This window comes from Corvus hawaiiensis, chromosome 13 (genome assembly GCF_020740725.1).
Source record: "Corvus hawaiiensis isolate bCorHaw1 chromosome 13, bCorHaw1.pri.cur, whole genome shotgun sequence".
NCBI classification, from domain to species: Eukaryota; Metazoa; Chordata; class Aves; order Passeriformes; family Corvidae; genus Corvus; species Corvus hawaiiensis.
Window position 1 is genome coordinate 11,693,879 of NC_063225.1, and position 15,872 is coordinate 11,709,750.

Consider the following 15,872-nt stretch of genomic DNA (forward strand, 5'->3'; position numbering starts at 1 on the left):
ATTGGTTTTTTCCACTGTACTCTTTTTTTTTTTTTCTCACGTGGATTTTTTTGGCTCTAAAATGATAGAAACTTAAAGGGACAAAGTCACACATGAAACAGACATTTCTTTTTCTCATGTCTGAACATGAAAACTGGTTCTACTGTAAAATAGACCGCGAGGAAGATACAAACTAGTGAAATATTAACTGAATTATGAACTAGATGAGATGCTCTACCTGTGCCTGGCAGAAGAGGACTGAGATTTATCATTTTGGTTTGGTTTTTCCTTAGAAAAGCAGAGGACTTCCTTGCTGGTTGTGACCGCCTGTGAGTTAAGCTGTCCCTGGAGCCCCACTGTGTCCAAAGGAGAGTTTATTTCTCTTTATAGGGCAGTGCTACAGCAGTAAAATGTGCTGCACCTTTTTATTCCCCAAATTCACTTGAGTTGTCAGTTTTTCACTTGAGTATTGACTGGTGAATGGCTCTGAACTCTATTAAGTATTTTAAAAAGTTACATGTATGGTAAATAATTATAGAAAGACTATGACTGTGGGCTCTGTGGTATTTTAATGCCTCAGGCGAGTTCTGGCCTCACATTTTTAATGTGGATTATTTTCCTGCAGCTCTGGCAAAACAAAGTCAATCAGTGGGATCTCTTACTCCTTTACAACATTTGGCTCAGGGTTTCCTTATCCAATCCTTGCTTTGCTGCAGAGTCGTTCCCACGGAATAGCAGTTATCCCTGGCACTTGTGCACAATAAAACAGTGAAAGACTTTCCCACTTCCCATCTTGGAGTGCTTTTTGCCAGTGTATTCTATTGATGCTTCAAGGCCCATTAATTCATTAGCTCATCAATTAACATTAATATTTTAACAGAGCAGTGTGGTTAAAATTTTCCAAAACTGCTTATATTACAGATTTTTCTTCTGTTTAGACACAGCCCTTCAGCCCACGCTGTTTTCCATGTGGACAAGCAGATTTCCACACTGTGTTGAAGTGGCTGCCCTGCACACTCGCATGCCCAGCAATGGTTGTTAATGATACCCCACCGTGAGCTTTTGTGTGGGCAGCACAGGAATAGGAACAGCCCATGGAAAATCCAGGCAGCATAGAAAATTGCAATTTCCTCAGCTTTCTAAACTGAATAGCTCAGTTTTATAATTTGTTGGCGTTAATGGGATATATTTTTAAAGCAGTTCAATTCCCACTGATGTTAATGGGAGTCGGGCTTACAAATCCCCCTGCACCACTTCCCAAATCCTGCCCCCAATATGTTCTGCACATTGAATCCTGGGAAGCAGCTCTTTTTTTGGGTTGCTGACCTGTCTTCAGAGAAATGCTGAAGCACAGCGAAAGCACTAAGATTTGGGAATTAGACCTCATTTTTATTTCCAGTGCTTTTTTAGAGACTCTATTTGTGAGCAAAGGGTCGGGAATGCTGGGATTGCTGTTGGGAATGCGGTGTACCTTTCTCCCAGCAATGAACACTGTGCCCCTTTGTTTCAGATGCCAACGTGGACGTCATCTACATCTGCCCCCTTGCTCTGAGTGAGGAGTTACTGCAGTATTACAATAAACTCCTGGGTCTGCGGGCAGCTGTTAGATCTGGGAACCCCGAGGACATGGCTGACCTGCAGGACAGGTTCAAAATTCTCACCCCTGAAGCTATAAACAGCTTCCCTGTGAGTTTGTCTTCTAATTACTACAGCTTGAGGGATGCAGTAAAATTAAATTGGAAATTTTATAACTTGCAACGCTCTGGTACACATCAGTGAAATATTATTGCAAGTTTAAGAGCTTTACTGATTAGACTACTAGTTAGAGCATTGGAAATAAATATCCTGGTTTAGCTTTATAGACTTGCTTGAGATAGTCCTATATTGGCTATTTGTAGGCTGTCGTCCCTTCTGACTCTGTGCTTCGGACTGGGAACATGATAGATTTATATCTCTAAGCAAATCATCGCAATAAACCATTCTTATTACTCAAACTTTATTTCTGGCTCGCCCAGCATTCAATCATTCCTGTGTTTGCTGAGTTTCTTGCAACTAAATCCAATGTGGAGCTCCTTAAAGAACAGGGCTTAAACAAAGTTAGATAATAATACAGAAATATGAGTTTCAAACAGATCAGAATAATACATAAATATTAGCTTCAATAACACTGAAATAATAGGTCCAGAATAATAATTAATAATACAGAAATATTAGTTCCAAACCTGTCAAGTCAGGTTTAAATCTATATGCTGAAACATGTTCTAATTAATGTACTGTGTGTACAGTGTTTCTGAAAATGCTACAGTGTAGTGGAGACTTCTCACAGTGAATAATGCTTTTATATTGCAAATATTAAACCTACAGTGTCTTGGCTGAGATTTGATTTTTATCCAACTTTTTTGTGGCATGTTTAGGGGCTTTGCTTGAAGCCCTGCTGCTGGTTTTGCTATTTTTTTATTTTTAAATTGCACTTTGATCAATTATTGCAAGTTTTTTCTCTGGATGCTGGGTTATTTTTCCAATAGTAACTCCCAACTGTGAGTGTATTAATGCCAAAATCTGTCAGGAGAATGGGCAACACCAGATTTTAGGTGAACCACGTTGAGGTAACCCTTGGCTCTTCAGTGTCATGTACCTGTTAATATGCAAAATGCTCAAAGTACCTTGTTTTCATTAAACATGTGTTTACCGTATAATAATTAGTATGTTTAAGGAATATATCCTCTTTGTGGTGAGGAATCAGCTGAGAACTGATTCTGGCCATCCCTTGGCTTCAGTGACAGTTTGGGCTGTGTAAGGGTTTGAGCTTTATAGGCTCTTTTTGAAGGATCTTTCTCCAGGTTATTGAATAAAAAGCTTTTATTGCACCTAATGGATCGAAATTTACTCCCAATCAGTGAAAGTGTGGCTTGAAGGCCACCTCAGAGGGCTTCTTTTAGTAATTCCAGAAGCACAAATCAGCCTTGCACGTTTTCCCAGCTATTTTGATGGAATTGGATGGAAGGAAAATGTGTGGAAAAGGCGCAGCTGGCCCTGATCCTCCACTTGAGGTGTGTCACAACGGGAGGCAGCTTTGCTCTCTGTGGTGAGGCTGATGCCAAGGTCAGATCTGGAATCTTGGGAAGCTGAAAACAAAACAAAAATCAACAGATTTGAGAGCCAAGAACTTTGGTTAATCCCATATCCCCTGTTCTGGGCAGTCCTGCTGGAATCCCTCAGTTCTCCTGCTTTTCCCAGCTCTCCCTCACACCTCCATATATCCTGGCAGCTCTACCACTCTCAAAAAGCAGGAATGAACCAGCTTTTACAGCCTGTTTCCTGCACTCCTTAATTAACTGTAAAATCCATTATTGAGGGACACAAAGCAAATCTCCTCCCTACATCCCCACTCTGGCCCCAGGGAGAGAGTGACCGGGGCTGGGAATTGATCTCGTTCCCTGCATGGCAGAACTCTGGAATGGGCCAGCTCCCTGCTTTTGCACCAGTGCTCAGGTAAAGAAAAAACTTGGACCAGAACTTTAGAAGTCTTGGCTTTAAAGCTGATGCAAGGAAAAGGGCTCCAGGTAACTTTGTTGTTATTTTTGTCCTTCTGTGATTCCCTTTTTTCTGCTGGAACTTTGGAGAGTATCCCATTTCTGCTGTCCTTGCAGTGTGTCCAACTCCTTCATAGAGATTTGGGCACTTTTTGGAGCTGTGTTTGGTATGAGAAAGCACCAAGGGACTGACAGAACTGGATTCCTTGTGTCCTTTTCCAGAATCGTCCCTATCCAAGCAATGAAATCAGAATTTATACTTCAGTCCCTGCCAATGAACATCCAGGACCTGGAAGGAAAATATTCTGTGTTCTCCAATGCTGGAATTCCCTGGCAAATCCAGGATTTACATTATCCTGAAAAGGGATGCGTTCCTGATCGAGGCCTACATTAGATGAAATCTCAATAGAAAGATGATTTTCTTCTTGTTGGGATTATGATTTGTTGATGACAATTTATTGCAGTGGATTTCTCTTGTGCTATTTCTCTCTGTCTCATCCCCAGTGCATCTCCATATTTTTGGGACTATATTTGGAATACCATGCATAGGATATGTTGTTTAAAACATTTTGGAAGTTTCAGCTGCAATGAGTGATATTCTTAGTTTAAATTCTGATCTTATAGGATATGTCATGAGCTAGTTGTTCAGCAGTAGATCTTTTTGGGAAAAAATGAAAAATTCTCTCCAAAAAGTTGGAAGCCCGTTTTATTTTAAGCAACCACAAAACTAGTCCTCTCTCTTTGAGTGCTACTTTAGATCAGCTATCAGAGCTCTTGTGTAATGGAAATGTGCATCCCCAGTAATTTAATGTGAGCATTGAAAGCTTTTGTAAATCAAAGTGGTTTATTCTCAAAGAATCACTTAAAATACCACTGAACTGTATGTGAAATACATTCCCTGCTATAGACGGGGTTTCTTCATTTTTTTTATTGATTTTTAGGAGCTCTGGAGTTAAACCATGCCAGGAGTGTTGCTGAGATGAATCACTATTATCCAAAGGCCACCAGCCTCTCTGCCGACTGACAGAAGGATAATTCCACATGGATCAAATAAATACAGATGTGTAGTAATTAGTTCTATTCCCAATGAGGCCATTTCCAACACACTAAAGATGTGCACGATTATGGAGCCTCACCCCAACAGCTTTTATCAATTTAAACTGCTAAGCTACAGGATAGGTCATAACCCAGCCTGCTATTAATAATGTATTTATTGTGGGCAACATTAGGAATTAGGGGGAGAAAAAAAAAAACACTTCTCACAAGAAAAGAATAATGTTCTCTTTTTACAGGAACATCACATGTGCCTGGCCACTGTGCTCAAGTACAGTCCCAGGACAATCCAAAGGCTCCAGGTTCTGATCCAGAGCAGGGATGCCTACGTGGTTGGGGGGGTTCCCCACCAGGATGATTTGGCCGTGGCTGACGTGCTCCAGGTGCCACTTTTGGGCTCAGAGCCAGCAGTGGCTCAGCTCTACAGCACCAAGTCTGGCAGCAAGAGAATCTTTGCCAGTGCTGGAGTGCAAACCCCTCCTGGAGAGTGGGGCATCCACAGCAGGGAGCAGGTGAGCGGGGTGTGCTCTGGGGTGGGACAGTGTTCACCTGACAGGGTGGGGATTTGTGTAATTACAGTAACTCCAGTGATGGGACCCTCACGGGTTTCATCAAATCTTGGGCGAGATTGGGTCCTTTTTTGGCTCAATTAAATGCAGTTTGTGCCCAAGGCAGGAAGGAATACAATTACTCTGGGATTCTTCGTGGTCTTGAGGATATAAAAGCGTTTGGTCCAATATTTGAGACGGTTTGTGCTGCTGCCCCATGGGTGAAGTCATGAAATTAATCCATTTTGCCAGTGACTGAAGACGCACATTTTCCAAAATTCCTTGTTCTAAGGGGAAGGAATTTTCCCTTCAATCAGCCTGTTCCAGTTGAGGTTCACTGAGCGTCTCTGCAGTTTTACTTTGTACCCAGCCTGTCATTGCTAAATTCATCTCTCTTGTTGTTGTGACCAGTAAGGAAAGAACAAAATCCTATTGAACTAAAATTACAGGGCACAAGAGGTTTCTGTACTTTCATTTTACAAGTTTATTTTGCAGGCAGTTCCTCAATATTTTATTCCATAAGCTGATTTTGCAATTTACAACGATATGTCTAAGTATTAATTAAAAAAAAAGAAAACATTTTTATGGTGGTGTTACATCTCATCCAGGAAAAGAATCATTGCTAAGGTTTTTAGTAGGTGTTCCTGCTTCTTCAAGAGGCTTTTCACATTGCTTTGGTTTTTATTAATCACCTTTAGACTGAACAATCTAAGCTACACAAATACATTGCAACTTCTGTAGTAGATGAAATAAATATACGATCAATGACCTGCAAAACAGCTGTTTGATTTATTTGATTCACGTAAATTATTTAACAATACTTCTGGTTCATCCTACAGGGTTATGGAATTTCTCCTTCTGTTGTTTGCTTGTATGAAATATTGACATTTTAGGTTAAATAATCAAATTGAGGTGACACCATGGTAAAGCACAATTCAATTTTCACTTAAAGATAGCACATAATTCTTTGTGATTGGTACAGTCCTTACAGGATTATTGATCCTTTTCATTACTGTAGGGGAGCCCTCAAGAAAAACACATTTATGTGATTCTCAAATGCCATAAATGGAACACATGTAATTGTATTTTAGGTCAATCTTTGAAAAAAAAAGAAAGAAACAAAAATCCCCCAAATTACTCTGTAAAATGTAGGAGACTCCAGCCAATGCAACAAGATCTGAGAATACTTTTACCAGGTTCAAAGTCATTTGCAGTTTCTAAGAAGCTAATTGCATCCTGCACCAGCTGGGCAAAAGGCATTTGAAAGCCATTTAAATCTGGGTACATACACAAATAAATAATTAGCATTTTTATAAAGCCTGCCTGGTACCTCCTTCGTGCATTTATAACCATGGAATGCACTCTCCAGTAGGAAAATTTCCCAGCTGTTTTGGCTGGTGTTACCCTGGCACATTTTTGCAAATAGCATCGTCCATCCCGCGTTGTTCCCTGTCACAAACATTTATGGAGCAGTTCTGGTGATCCAAAACCTCAGATCCTCATCAGACAAAAAAAAAAACCTGGGCAGGCAAATTCCTCTCTGCAGAAAACAGGGATGAAGGCCATGGAGTCTTCATCCAAAGCTGGCCAAGGTTGCTTTCAATCCATACCCAAACAGCTGTAACAACACAAGCACCTCTGAGAAAATGAAACCATATTTAGAAAATAAATGTTAAGCCCAAATATTTGGGAACTGGAAGTCTGAGGAGCATTTTGGTGTTGTCACTGTGCAAAGGATCTTTGTGTCCCTGCTCTGCAGCTGCTCTGTGCTCTCAGCCAGCTCATCCTGGACAACATGGAAGTGCAGCGCTGGCTCTTCAAGGTGGATGATGAGCGTGGAGGAAATGGCACTGCCTACTGTGATGTTATTTCCCACCTGGAATGCTACCACTGGATCCAGAAGGAATGGCAGGGACATGGCCCTGAGGTGTGGAGTAAGAGCCAGGCTCGTGTAAGTAACAAAATTACATCATCTTTGTTGTCATGGCTCTTTAATGGTCCCCTGAGGTTCCTCCTCGCTGTAAATCTCTTCTCTGGGCCTTGATTTGAAGGTAAACATTGATATCACAGCCCAGACTGGCTTTACAAAGTAAAGGTAGCAGCAATTCAAATAAAACAGTGAAATATTCCAAAATACAAAGGAATGCCTGGCAACCAACTGTGGAATAAGTTGTGTCATAACACTTCCTATGCAATAATGTGCAAATTTTATACATTTTTTTAAAGTGAGAACATATAAAGGAAAGTTTATAGGCAGTAGAGCCTAATCTATACATAGAAATTTGAAATTATTGAAACAAAGATTAGTTGGGATTGGGATTAAAATAGTTGAACAACACTAATTTGAAATCATACAAACCTGATTGCTTTTTCATCTGGTTTTCTATGGGTTGTTTTTCCTGTATATTTTGCCTTAGTAATAACTTTTAAATCTGTATGACACAACACTTGAGGTCTTGGAGGTCATTAAACTCCTGCCAGTTTCATTACCAGAGGTGTTTAGGAGAGACATCAATAAATATCTAACTAAGGGAAACGTCAGAGCACGAACTCAGGCACTCCTGGATTCCTAAGAATACCCACGATTGAGAGGCTGGAAGATGATACATTTTAACTGCAGAAAGATCCATATGAAACCACACTTCATTATTCTGGCCTTCCAAGAACTATTTGTAGTTTAAATATTCATTGGTATTTAAATGTGTTAATTTCAATAAGCATTTGATATTTCTGTATCTCGTGCCAAATTCATTCCTAATGTAATGGTTTTAAAGCCAGAAGGAATGTATCCAGAAAAATTGTTTAATTTACATAAACTACTCATTATAGCTCCTCTGATTTTTTTAATTCAATCAAAACGGGTTCGAAATTTTGGGTTGATTGAATTATATTGTATATTAAAATTTCAAATTGGGCTGATTACAGTTCTGCTGCGTTTGACAACTAGAAAATAATTCCACATTATAAAACAGAGTTCATGATACAAAGCTAAAGGGATAATTTCTCTGATCTGCTGATTCCTCACTGCCTGCGAGTCAGACAGGATGAAGGAGAGCCCTGGAGAGCCATGCCAGTGCGACACAAAGCTCAGGATGTATCCAGGTCCTGCTCCCACCACCTGAGTCATGACAAAATCAGGAGTCACCAGCTCCAGTTTTTTGCTGGTATAAATCCCTGATATAAGTGGCATTCCCTGTTTCTGTGCCTTTTAATTATTTTCCTAAGTGCTTCTGCATAAAGGACGCAGTGATCCCTGACTTCCTTTGGTTTTCCTTTATACTCCATTTACCTCGAGCTTTGATACAGCCAGCAATCAACCAGTGAGAAACTCGAAATATAAATATATGTTGGAAGTTGGGAAATAAATATGGAGTAATGAATTTGATCTAACTTCCCAGAGTCAGCAGACAAATAAGGCCAATATTGAAGTGGGCCTTCGCAAAGTGTTGCCCAGAGAAGTTGTGGCTTCCTCATCCCTGCAAGTATCCAAGGCCAGGTTGGACGGGGCTTGGAGCACCCTGGGAGTAGTGGAAGGCAGGGGCTAGAATGGGATGATCCTAAAAATCCCTCCCAATCCAAACCTTTCTGTGATTCTGAAGTGTGGAACTTGCTGCTGTTTTGAACACTTTACTTGAATGTTTGCTCGAATTTCCCTGCCTTCTGCGTTTACCCTCTTTTGAAATAATGAATTGCAGCCTCCCCGAGTCTCAGCACTGAGAGCAGAGGATTAAAATGCTCCTTTGTTAGGGAACACCATTGTAATGATCCACATTTAAACATCAAAGCAGGAGTTTGTGCTTTAATGTCCTGTTGCAGTGTAGGGACCTGGTTCCTTTGATAATGAAGACGTCGTGTCACGGTGGCGGCTGCCACACAAAAAATGGATGCTGGCAGGTTATTAAAAAATTCAGCTTCTTGATGAAAGACTATCCTGCAGGCTAGGAGTACAGTGAAAAGCTTCTCCATTCTGGTGGAATTATTAGAAATGAGAACATGACTGTAAGCACTAAATTATGGTAATACTTACAAATAGCATCATTTGCATAGCAGTTTAAGACATGACACCCAGATTTTCCTCAGTAGTGTGGAGTAGGCAACAGATTAAAAATAATGTACTTTGTGAGTCTGAACTGTGTAAAAATCTATTCCAGCTAAAAATGAGGCTGATTTTAGATTCTTCATTGCAAAGAGAACATTGGGGCAGACCCAAGTGCATGATGGGTTTATGGATGGATTTCACCTTGTTAACTTAATGCAGCCTCTGAGTTATCTGAACAATTAATTTGCAACTGCAGAAAGGGTTGAAATCATAAACTGCATGAATGTCTCAAAGTCCATCAGCCTCCTGTGCACTGCTCAAGTCTGTCAGCAGAGAAATTTCATCCTGAGGCCCAGAATCCAATGGCTCAATATCCAGAGGACTGCTGCACGTTTGGTACTTGCGAGGTTGTTTGTGGAGACATCCTCCAGTGTGGAAAAGAGCATCAGGATCTGGCCCTAGTTGTGTACAAAAAAATGAGTAAATACTGAGGTCCTTATCAGAGTAACTGTATCTTATAGGGTGAATGATGGTGTAGGGAACAAATAAATTAATTTTTAACATATGCTGGTTTTCTGTACCAATTCAAGCTTCAGTTAGTCCATGCATAGCAGAAAAAGTGGTTTTGCTGCTGTAAGAATAAGTGAATAATTTTTTGGAACATCTAGATAAAGATACCCATAATCCTTATTAATATATGGTGTAGCTGGGCATCTGAGTCCTGCTCAAAGCCAGCAGCTCAGATTCTGGAAAATCTCACCTAAACTTATATGGACCTTTGCTGGGAGACTCTAAATTCATGGAAAACTCTTGTTTTTGCTGACACAATCTCTGGCTTAGAGGGATTCTGAGTTGTTGGAGGCTGGGAGAGTATCCAAGGAATGGATATGCTTGCTGTTTTCATATTTTCCTTTTTCTTGGGACTCAAACTCCCAAAACTCTTCCCTTTTAGGGCGAAGATAACATCACCTTCCCTGTTATTATTGCCTTTTTTCTTCTTTTAGCAATTCCCTTTTATATAAATAACACAGGACTGCAGGATCCTATCCTCTTGCATAACTATGGAGCTGTAAATAGTAAATCGCTAGATTAAATTACTACTGAAATTAATTTTAGAATTATCTTTTATTATCCTGTGACTTAATTAACCACCAGGACCAACAACATGATGTGAGTTTACGTTGCAGCAAGTCTGAAAATAACAAAGATCAGGCTGGAGACAAAAAAAAGAGATAAAGAAGAGCTGAAAGTCCAGGGATAGAACAAGACACAGAAAAGCAAGCAATAAATACTCTCTCAATAAGGCCTTAAAACTGGTGATAGCTACACAACCATTTCAAAACTCTCCACTAAATATCTGTTGTAGAGCAAAAAAAGGTGATTTAATGCACTTGGGCAGCCCCTGCTAGAAAAATGTTTGAATCTTCCTCCTCCAGTTGAGTCAGAGGATTTTATTGTTGTTTCTTTTCCTTATAAGCCATAATTTGGTTAACTTACTACAATGAGGAAATCATAATCTTTTCAAAAGGTGACAAATCTGGACAACTTTTGGTCTGAATCACATAAAACAAGATTTGGATGCTGCTTGCAGGATTTTGCATTGATTGCTGTTGGAAAATAGTAATGCAAAATGCTGGATGTTCCTTTAAATGAAACATTTTTTGGTCAGTTTTTGGAAGTCCTGTACTAAGTAATAGATGAACTCTGGGATTACCTGGAAATCAGGAGTAGTGGGGAGCAGATTGTGTCCTGGTTGGATGAATTCCATGCACTGGACACCTGGAGCTTCCATACCACATCTTGTTTCTTTACTGAGTTAAGGAATTCAGAGTAGGGTGTGTGTTTGCAAACAAATCAGGATAAAACCAATTCATCAAAAATGTAATTTCAGAAACCTGCCACTGCCAGCACACTCCTTTCTGACCTCCTTTGAACACAGTAGAGCTTCCTAACACTGCTTTGTTTCCTGGTTTTTTTAATTGATCTCAGTGTAACACCTAAAGCCCACGGAGGGGGTTCTTAGGGAGCCTGTCGTGAAGTGGAATTGCAAGTGTGGTATTTTTCCAGCCTGAAGAGGGCCAGAAACTCTGACAGATCCCCAGAAAATGCATTTCCAGCATTTTGACAGGTTTTTAACATTTCTTCTAACTGGTATTGTGTTTATTCGGGAAAGAAGAGGAACCCAAAGACTTCAGGAGAAGCTGATGATGTAAAGGAGTAGTGCTGCAGGTTTCTTAGTGTGAGCAGTGCTCTGCCAGCAATTATCCCAAATAATTGAAACATTCCCTGTACCTGCACACAATCCTCAGTTTATTATCTGTGTGTCTGCCATGGTGGTGTTTGAGGTGATGTGCAAATCTGAGGTAAAATGAAGCAGAATTGTATCCCTGGGCTCAGTGAAAGCCGGGATATCGCTCCTGAGCCACAAGCATGAGCTCTGCAAGCTGTTGGGCTGTATGTCCTATTGATTTAATATGCTCCTAATCAGTACATAAAGCTATAGGCCTGCAGTGTTAATTTTTCATATGCTTACAAAGTACCCTTTGATTTTCTGTCACGCGTTAATTACAGCGTTTTGCCATTAAATAGGAAGCTTTGTGTAAACTAATTACTAGGTAATCATTGTCTACCGCCAGCGTGCTGTTCCTACCTTTTATTTTATTCTAAAAATGCACAGATCTCGCAGTCTGGAACCACTATACCTTCCAGCCATTAGCTCTCACTAATTCATAGCATTATTGTGCTAAGATTGTAGGAGTTGTAATTGTTGTGGTATCAGTGCTGTTAATTACCGGAGTAAACAGTTGAAATGGTGCCAAGGTCTATTGTACAAGGCAGAGGAAAAGGAGGTTTAAATGTTACTTCCACCATCTGGGGACTGGAGGAGAGGCAAATGCTAGAAAACAGCAGTGAGGCAATATCAGAACTTCAGCTCCAGGGTTTTAGGCCATATGGATCCAGAATATTCTGAATCAATTGAATTTAAGTGCCAGTTTGTAGCAATAACAGTGGGGAAGGAGAGGATAAAGCAAGAGCACTAAAGAAATCTGAAATGCCTTAATGTTGGTGCAGCCAATAAAATGCCTGCTTGGATTATTTTAAAAATGTTTGTTTTGCTAAAATCCAAAAAGTAACACATAGGCAACTCTGGGAATAAAAGGAATTTAAGTGTGTGTTGTTTGTGAAACACAATGCAGGTTTTGTCTGACAATTCCCGTAGCATTACAGCAATTTCCATAAAATTTCTGGGAAGTGACTGTGGGTTTTCTGTATAAGGTTTTTTTTTCTTTCTGAAATTCATTAGAATATTTTCTTTAGAGATACAAGCCACAAAGGAGAGCAAGTCACAAAAGTGCATTAAATTTATAGAGATTGAAATAGAGAAAACTCAATTAATTGGGAAAATAATTTTAATCTGAGGGCATCAGAATTGTCTGTGCACTTGCAGAAATCTCACTAAAAAACAGGAAAATGCCTTCAAATATTCCTGATCTCATTTAGTATGAGGATTAACATCCCAATATCCTGAACTTACAAAAGCTGCATTTGAAATAAATATATGACTGTTGTTTTGAAGAAAGCTTTTTGGAGATCATGACAATTGCGTTTTCTTTTCTCTGAAGGAAGGTGTGGGGAACCTTGAACATGCAGGATGCACCTTGCAAAAGACACACTTTTGGAATATTTATTTGGATTAGAAAGCAAACTAATTAATAAAATTATCCTAATCTTAAACTAACATTCAGTGCATAGTCATGCAGAATTCTTTGAGGGGTTCATAGCACTTTCAAGATCCTTTTTCTGGCTGATTTTTGGCAGTGCTGATTTGATCTTTGATTTCCCTGCATAGATTGTTTTCCGAGCAGGGATCTGGCAGCATATTGCTGCTGCCAGCTTAGGAGTGTTTGCAGGAAATAGGGAAGGATCTCTCTTCCTAAACAATCCTGGTTTATTTATTTTTTATTGGTCTGTTAGCAGATGTTGAAGTAGTTCAGGGCACAATGTAAACATGTGCTTTTCAATGGATGGTAAATAGGAAAGTGCACAATGAAAGAAGCGATTGGGAAGGGGTTTGGTCCAGGGCAGAGGGGGTTTTGTGGGGTTTTTGTATGTGTGTGTGTCTGTAGTCGAATTTAGAATTAAAAGAAGTGCTTGATCTTTCTATATGGAAACCCTCAGCGTGTGGAGTGGCAGTGTGAGCCCGGCCAGAGAGCCGTGGCCCCATGTGGTGTGAAAAAAGGAACAGCACTTTAAGTGCTGGCAAGTTGAAAGGGAACTAAGCTCCTTGTTCTGGGAGTCCCGGGAAGGGGCTGCTTTGTGGGGCTCTATTGAAGCGTGGCAGATGTGCCCCAGCCCCACAAAAAGCCCCTTGAGTGGGAGCAATCCCAACCCCTTGTCCGGCTCCGAGCGAGGGCCGCGCTCCTGGGAAGGATGAGCCCAGGAAGCGCGGAATTCTGGGCTCTGTTTGCAGCATCCCACTTAATGCCAGTGGCAGCCCCGTTTGCCAGGCAGCTGAAATGGGCCATTAGCTATCAGGGAAAATTGTCTTTGCTCCTTTCAGCAGATGGAGCAAATATTTTACAAAGCAATTTTACATACGAAAAACATTTGTGTGAGGAGGTAATGACGGCAGTTTGCCATGATGGGACCTGAGCTCTGAACATGCTTTTCCAGCTCGGGAAAGGCAAAATTGGCACTTTTTAATTTTAAAATTTGCAGTTAACAGTGAAAAGCCCGGGCTTTAAATCAGGAGGCAAACTTTAAGTAGAGAGAGGGTGCTCAGTGTGTCACTTCCGAAACCATTCCCAGTTTTATAGACCTCTCCATTTATTCTGTTCACTGTGGTACTTTGTGGTCCTGGCCAGGGTGGACCTCTCCAAATTAGGAAAAAAGTGTCCAATCAATTTAATTTGCAAAATAGGAAATAATGGCAGTTATTTGGACATTCAGGCAGCAGTCACTGGCTTCTCCTGTGGTTGCTGGTGTCACTGAGAACATCAGAATAAGCTGGGCTGGACCAACTCCCATCCAGGCAGCTGGAATACGTTATCCCAGCTCCACTGATCACAACAGAAAGGATGTACTTATAAATGGTAGGAATTGTCATTGTGCCATCCAAGTGGCATAAATTGCCCCAGCTTCATTGACTGCAGCAGAGTCGTGGCAGTTTGTATTGCTCAGGAGCTCTCTGCTGATTTTATTCCTCTCTGGCCCACTCAGCTTTTCTTATTTGGAGTTGCTTTTTTCACTCTATTTGCTTGCAAAGTCTAAATAACTTCCTTTCCATCTGATTTTTAGCTAAAAAGCCCTGGGTCTTAGGCATCCTGCTCTGCAGCCTCTTTATTTCCCCAGGTCTTTCTTCCTGTTTCTTCTTCCTATTTATTTACTTCTCTTCTCAACAGGCTTTTCCTTGCTGGCTGATCTGTCTCCAGCAGATTTCCTACCGCTGCCTTCAACATCTGCCACATTTGGTCCTAATTTTTTGTTGCAACTGCCTAACAAAACCTTTCAAAATTCATCTTGCTGAAGGGTGAGAATTTTTTTTCATTTAGTGGGGAAAAGCTGGGGTTTTTTTTTGTTTTGGGGGGTTTTTTTGGGTGCTTGTTCATTGTTATAAAAAGGTGCAGAACCAATTTGGAGAGATGTAAAGATTTCTCCATGATGTAAACAGTATTTGAGCTGCTCATTTTTACTGCTACCAAGAAACATCAGCTGCAAGATTTGAACAAATGCTCCCTGTTTTCATTGAGCCTGTGATCCTGGATTGTTTTGGGCCACATCAAGAGATAAAACATTGGTAGGCTCTGCTGGAGATACTGTCCAATTTAAATGAAATTAGCCAGCTGAGCACTGATCTTTTTTAAAAGGTTTGACTTCATGAGTGAATGTTGGATCCAGGCTTGAGTTTGCTTATTAAAAATCCCTATAATCAGGATTATTGCCTTTTTAGAGCTTACAGTTGCAAAAAAACTCCAACCAGAATTCCAGGTGCTGATCCTTAAAGAGTGGTTGCCCGACTCTCTTCTGTGAGCACCCTGGTTGCCCAGGCATTGTTCAAAGCACTGGGTTGGAGCTCAAGGGAAGTTTGTCAGATTTTCTTGAATTGATTATTTGTTTAAAATTCTGTTTTCTTTCTGTCAGACAGCTGGGTTTGGTGCTCACATCTTTCACAGTCACCAGTGCTGAGGGTGCCAGAGAAGCTGTGGCTGCCCCTGGATCCATGCAAATGTCCAAGGCCAGGTTAGACAGGACTTAAAGCACCCTGGGATAGTGGAAGGTGTCTCTGCCCATGGCATTGGGATGAACTTTAAGGTCCCTCCAAACCCAAACCATTCCAGGATTCCATGATTTCTTATCCTGAAGGAGCCATGCCTTAGACGTGCAAGAAGAAAATTTAAAAGGCAGAGAAAAAGTCCCTTGAAAGTTCTGCCTGATTTTGCACCCAGTTTAGGGAAGTTTCTTCCAGAGCCATGTGTGATCCTCCAGCTCTGTCTGAAAGGAGATACAGCTCGGAATTGTTGCACTGGAAGGTTGTGTCCCACGTTACATGCTCACAGTCTCATTGTTACTTACACAAGCTTGGGCACAGCACTCCCAAATGCCTCCACATCCAGCAGAGATTCCTGTTTCTGGGTTTTTTTCCCTGTGATTTATCAAAAGCTTTCAGGCAGCCACTGCACACCTCTTGCTTTGTTTGTTTTTATATTTCTGTTTAAATTG

General features: G+C 40.7%; 1 protein-coding gene across 7 annotated transcripts in view; it reads left to right on the plus strand.

Annotated features, from left to right (window-relative positions):
* Window positions 1-15,872, plus strand: part of IQCH (IQ motif containing H) — a 50,172-nt gene that overhangs the window by 18,900 nt on the left and 15,400 nt on the right. For all 7 annotated transcript variants that reach the window (XM_048318075.1, XM_048318081.1, XM_048318079.1 and 4 more), the window contains 3 exons: window positions 1,490-1,665; window positions 4,805-5,077; window positions 6,873-7,064. In XM_048318075.1, the coding sequence (XP_048174032.1) occupies window positions 1,490-1,665; window positions 4,805-5,077; window positions 6,873-7,064 (641 nt within the window). The remainder of the gene's footprint in view (window positions 1-1,489; window positions 1,666-4,804; window positions 5,078-6,872; window positions 7,065-15,872) is intronic.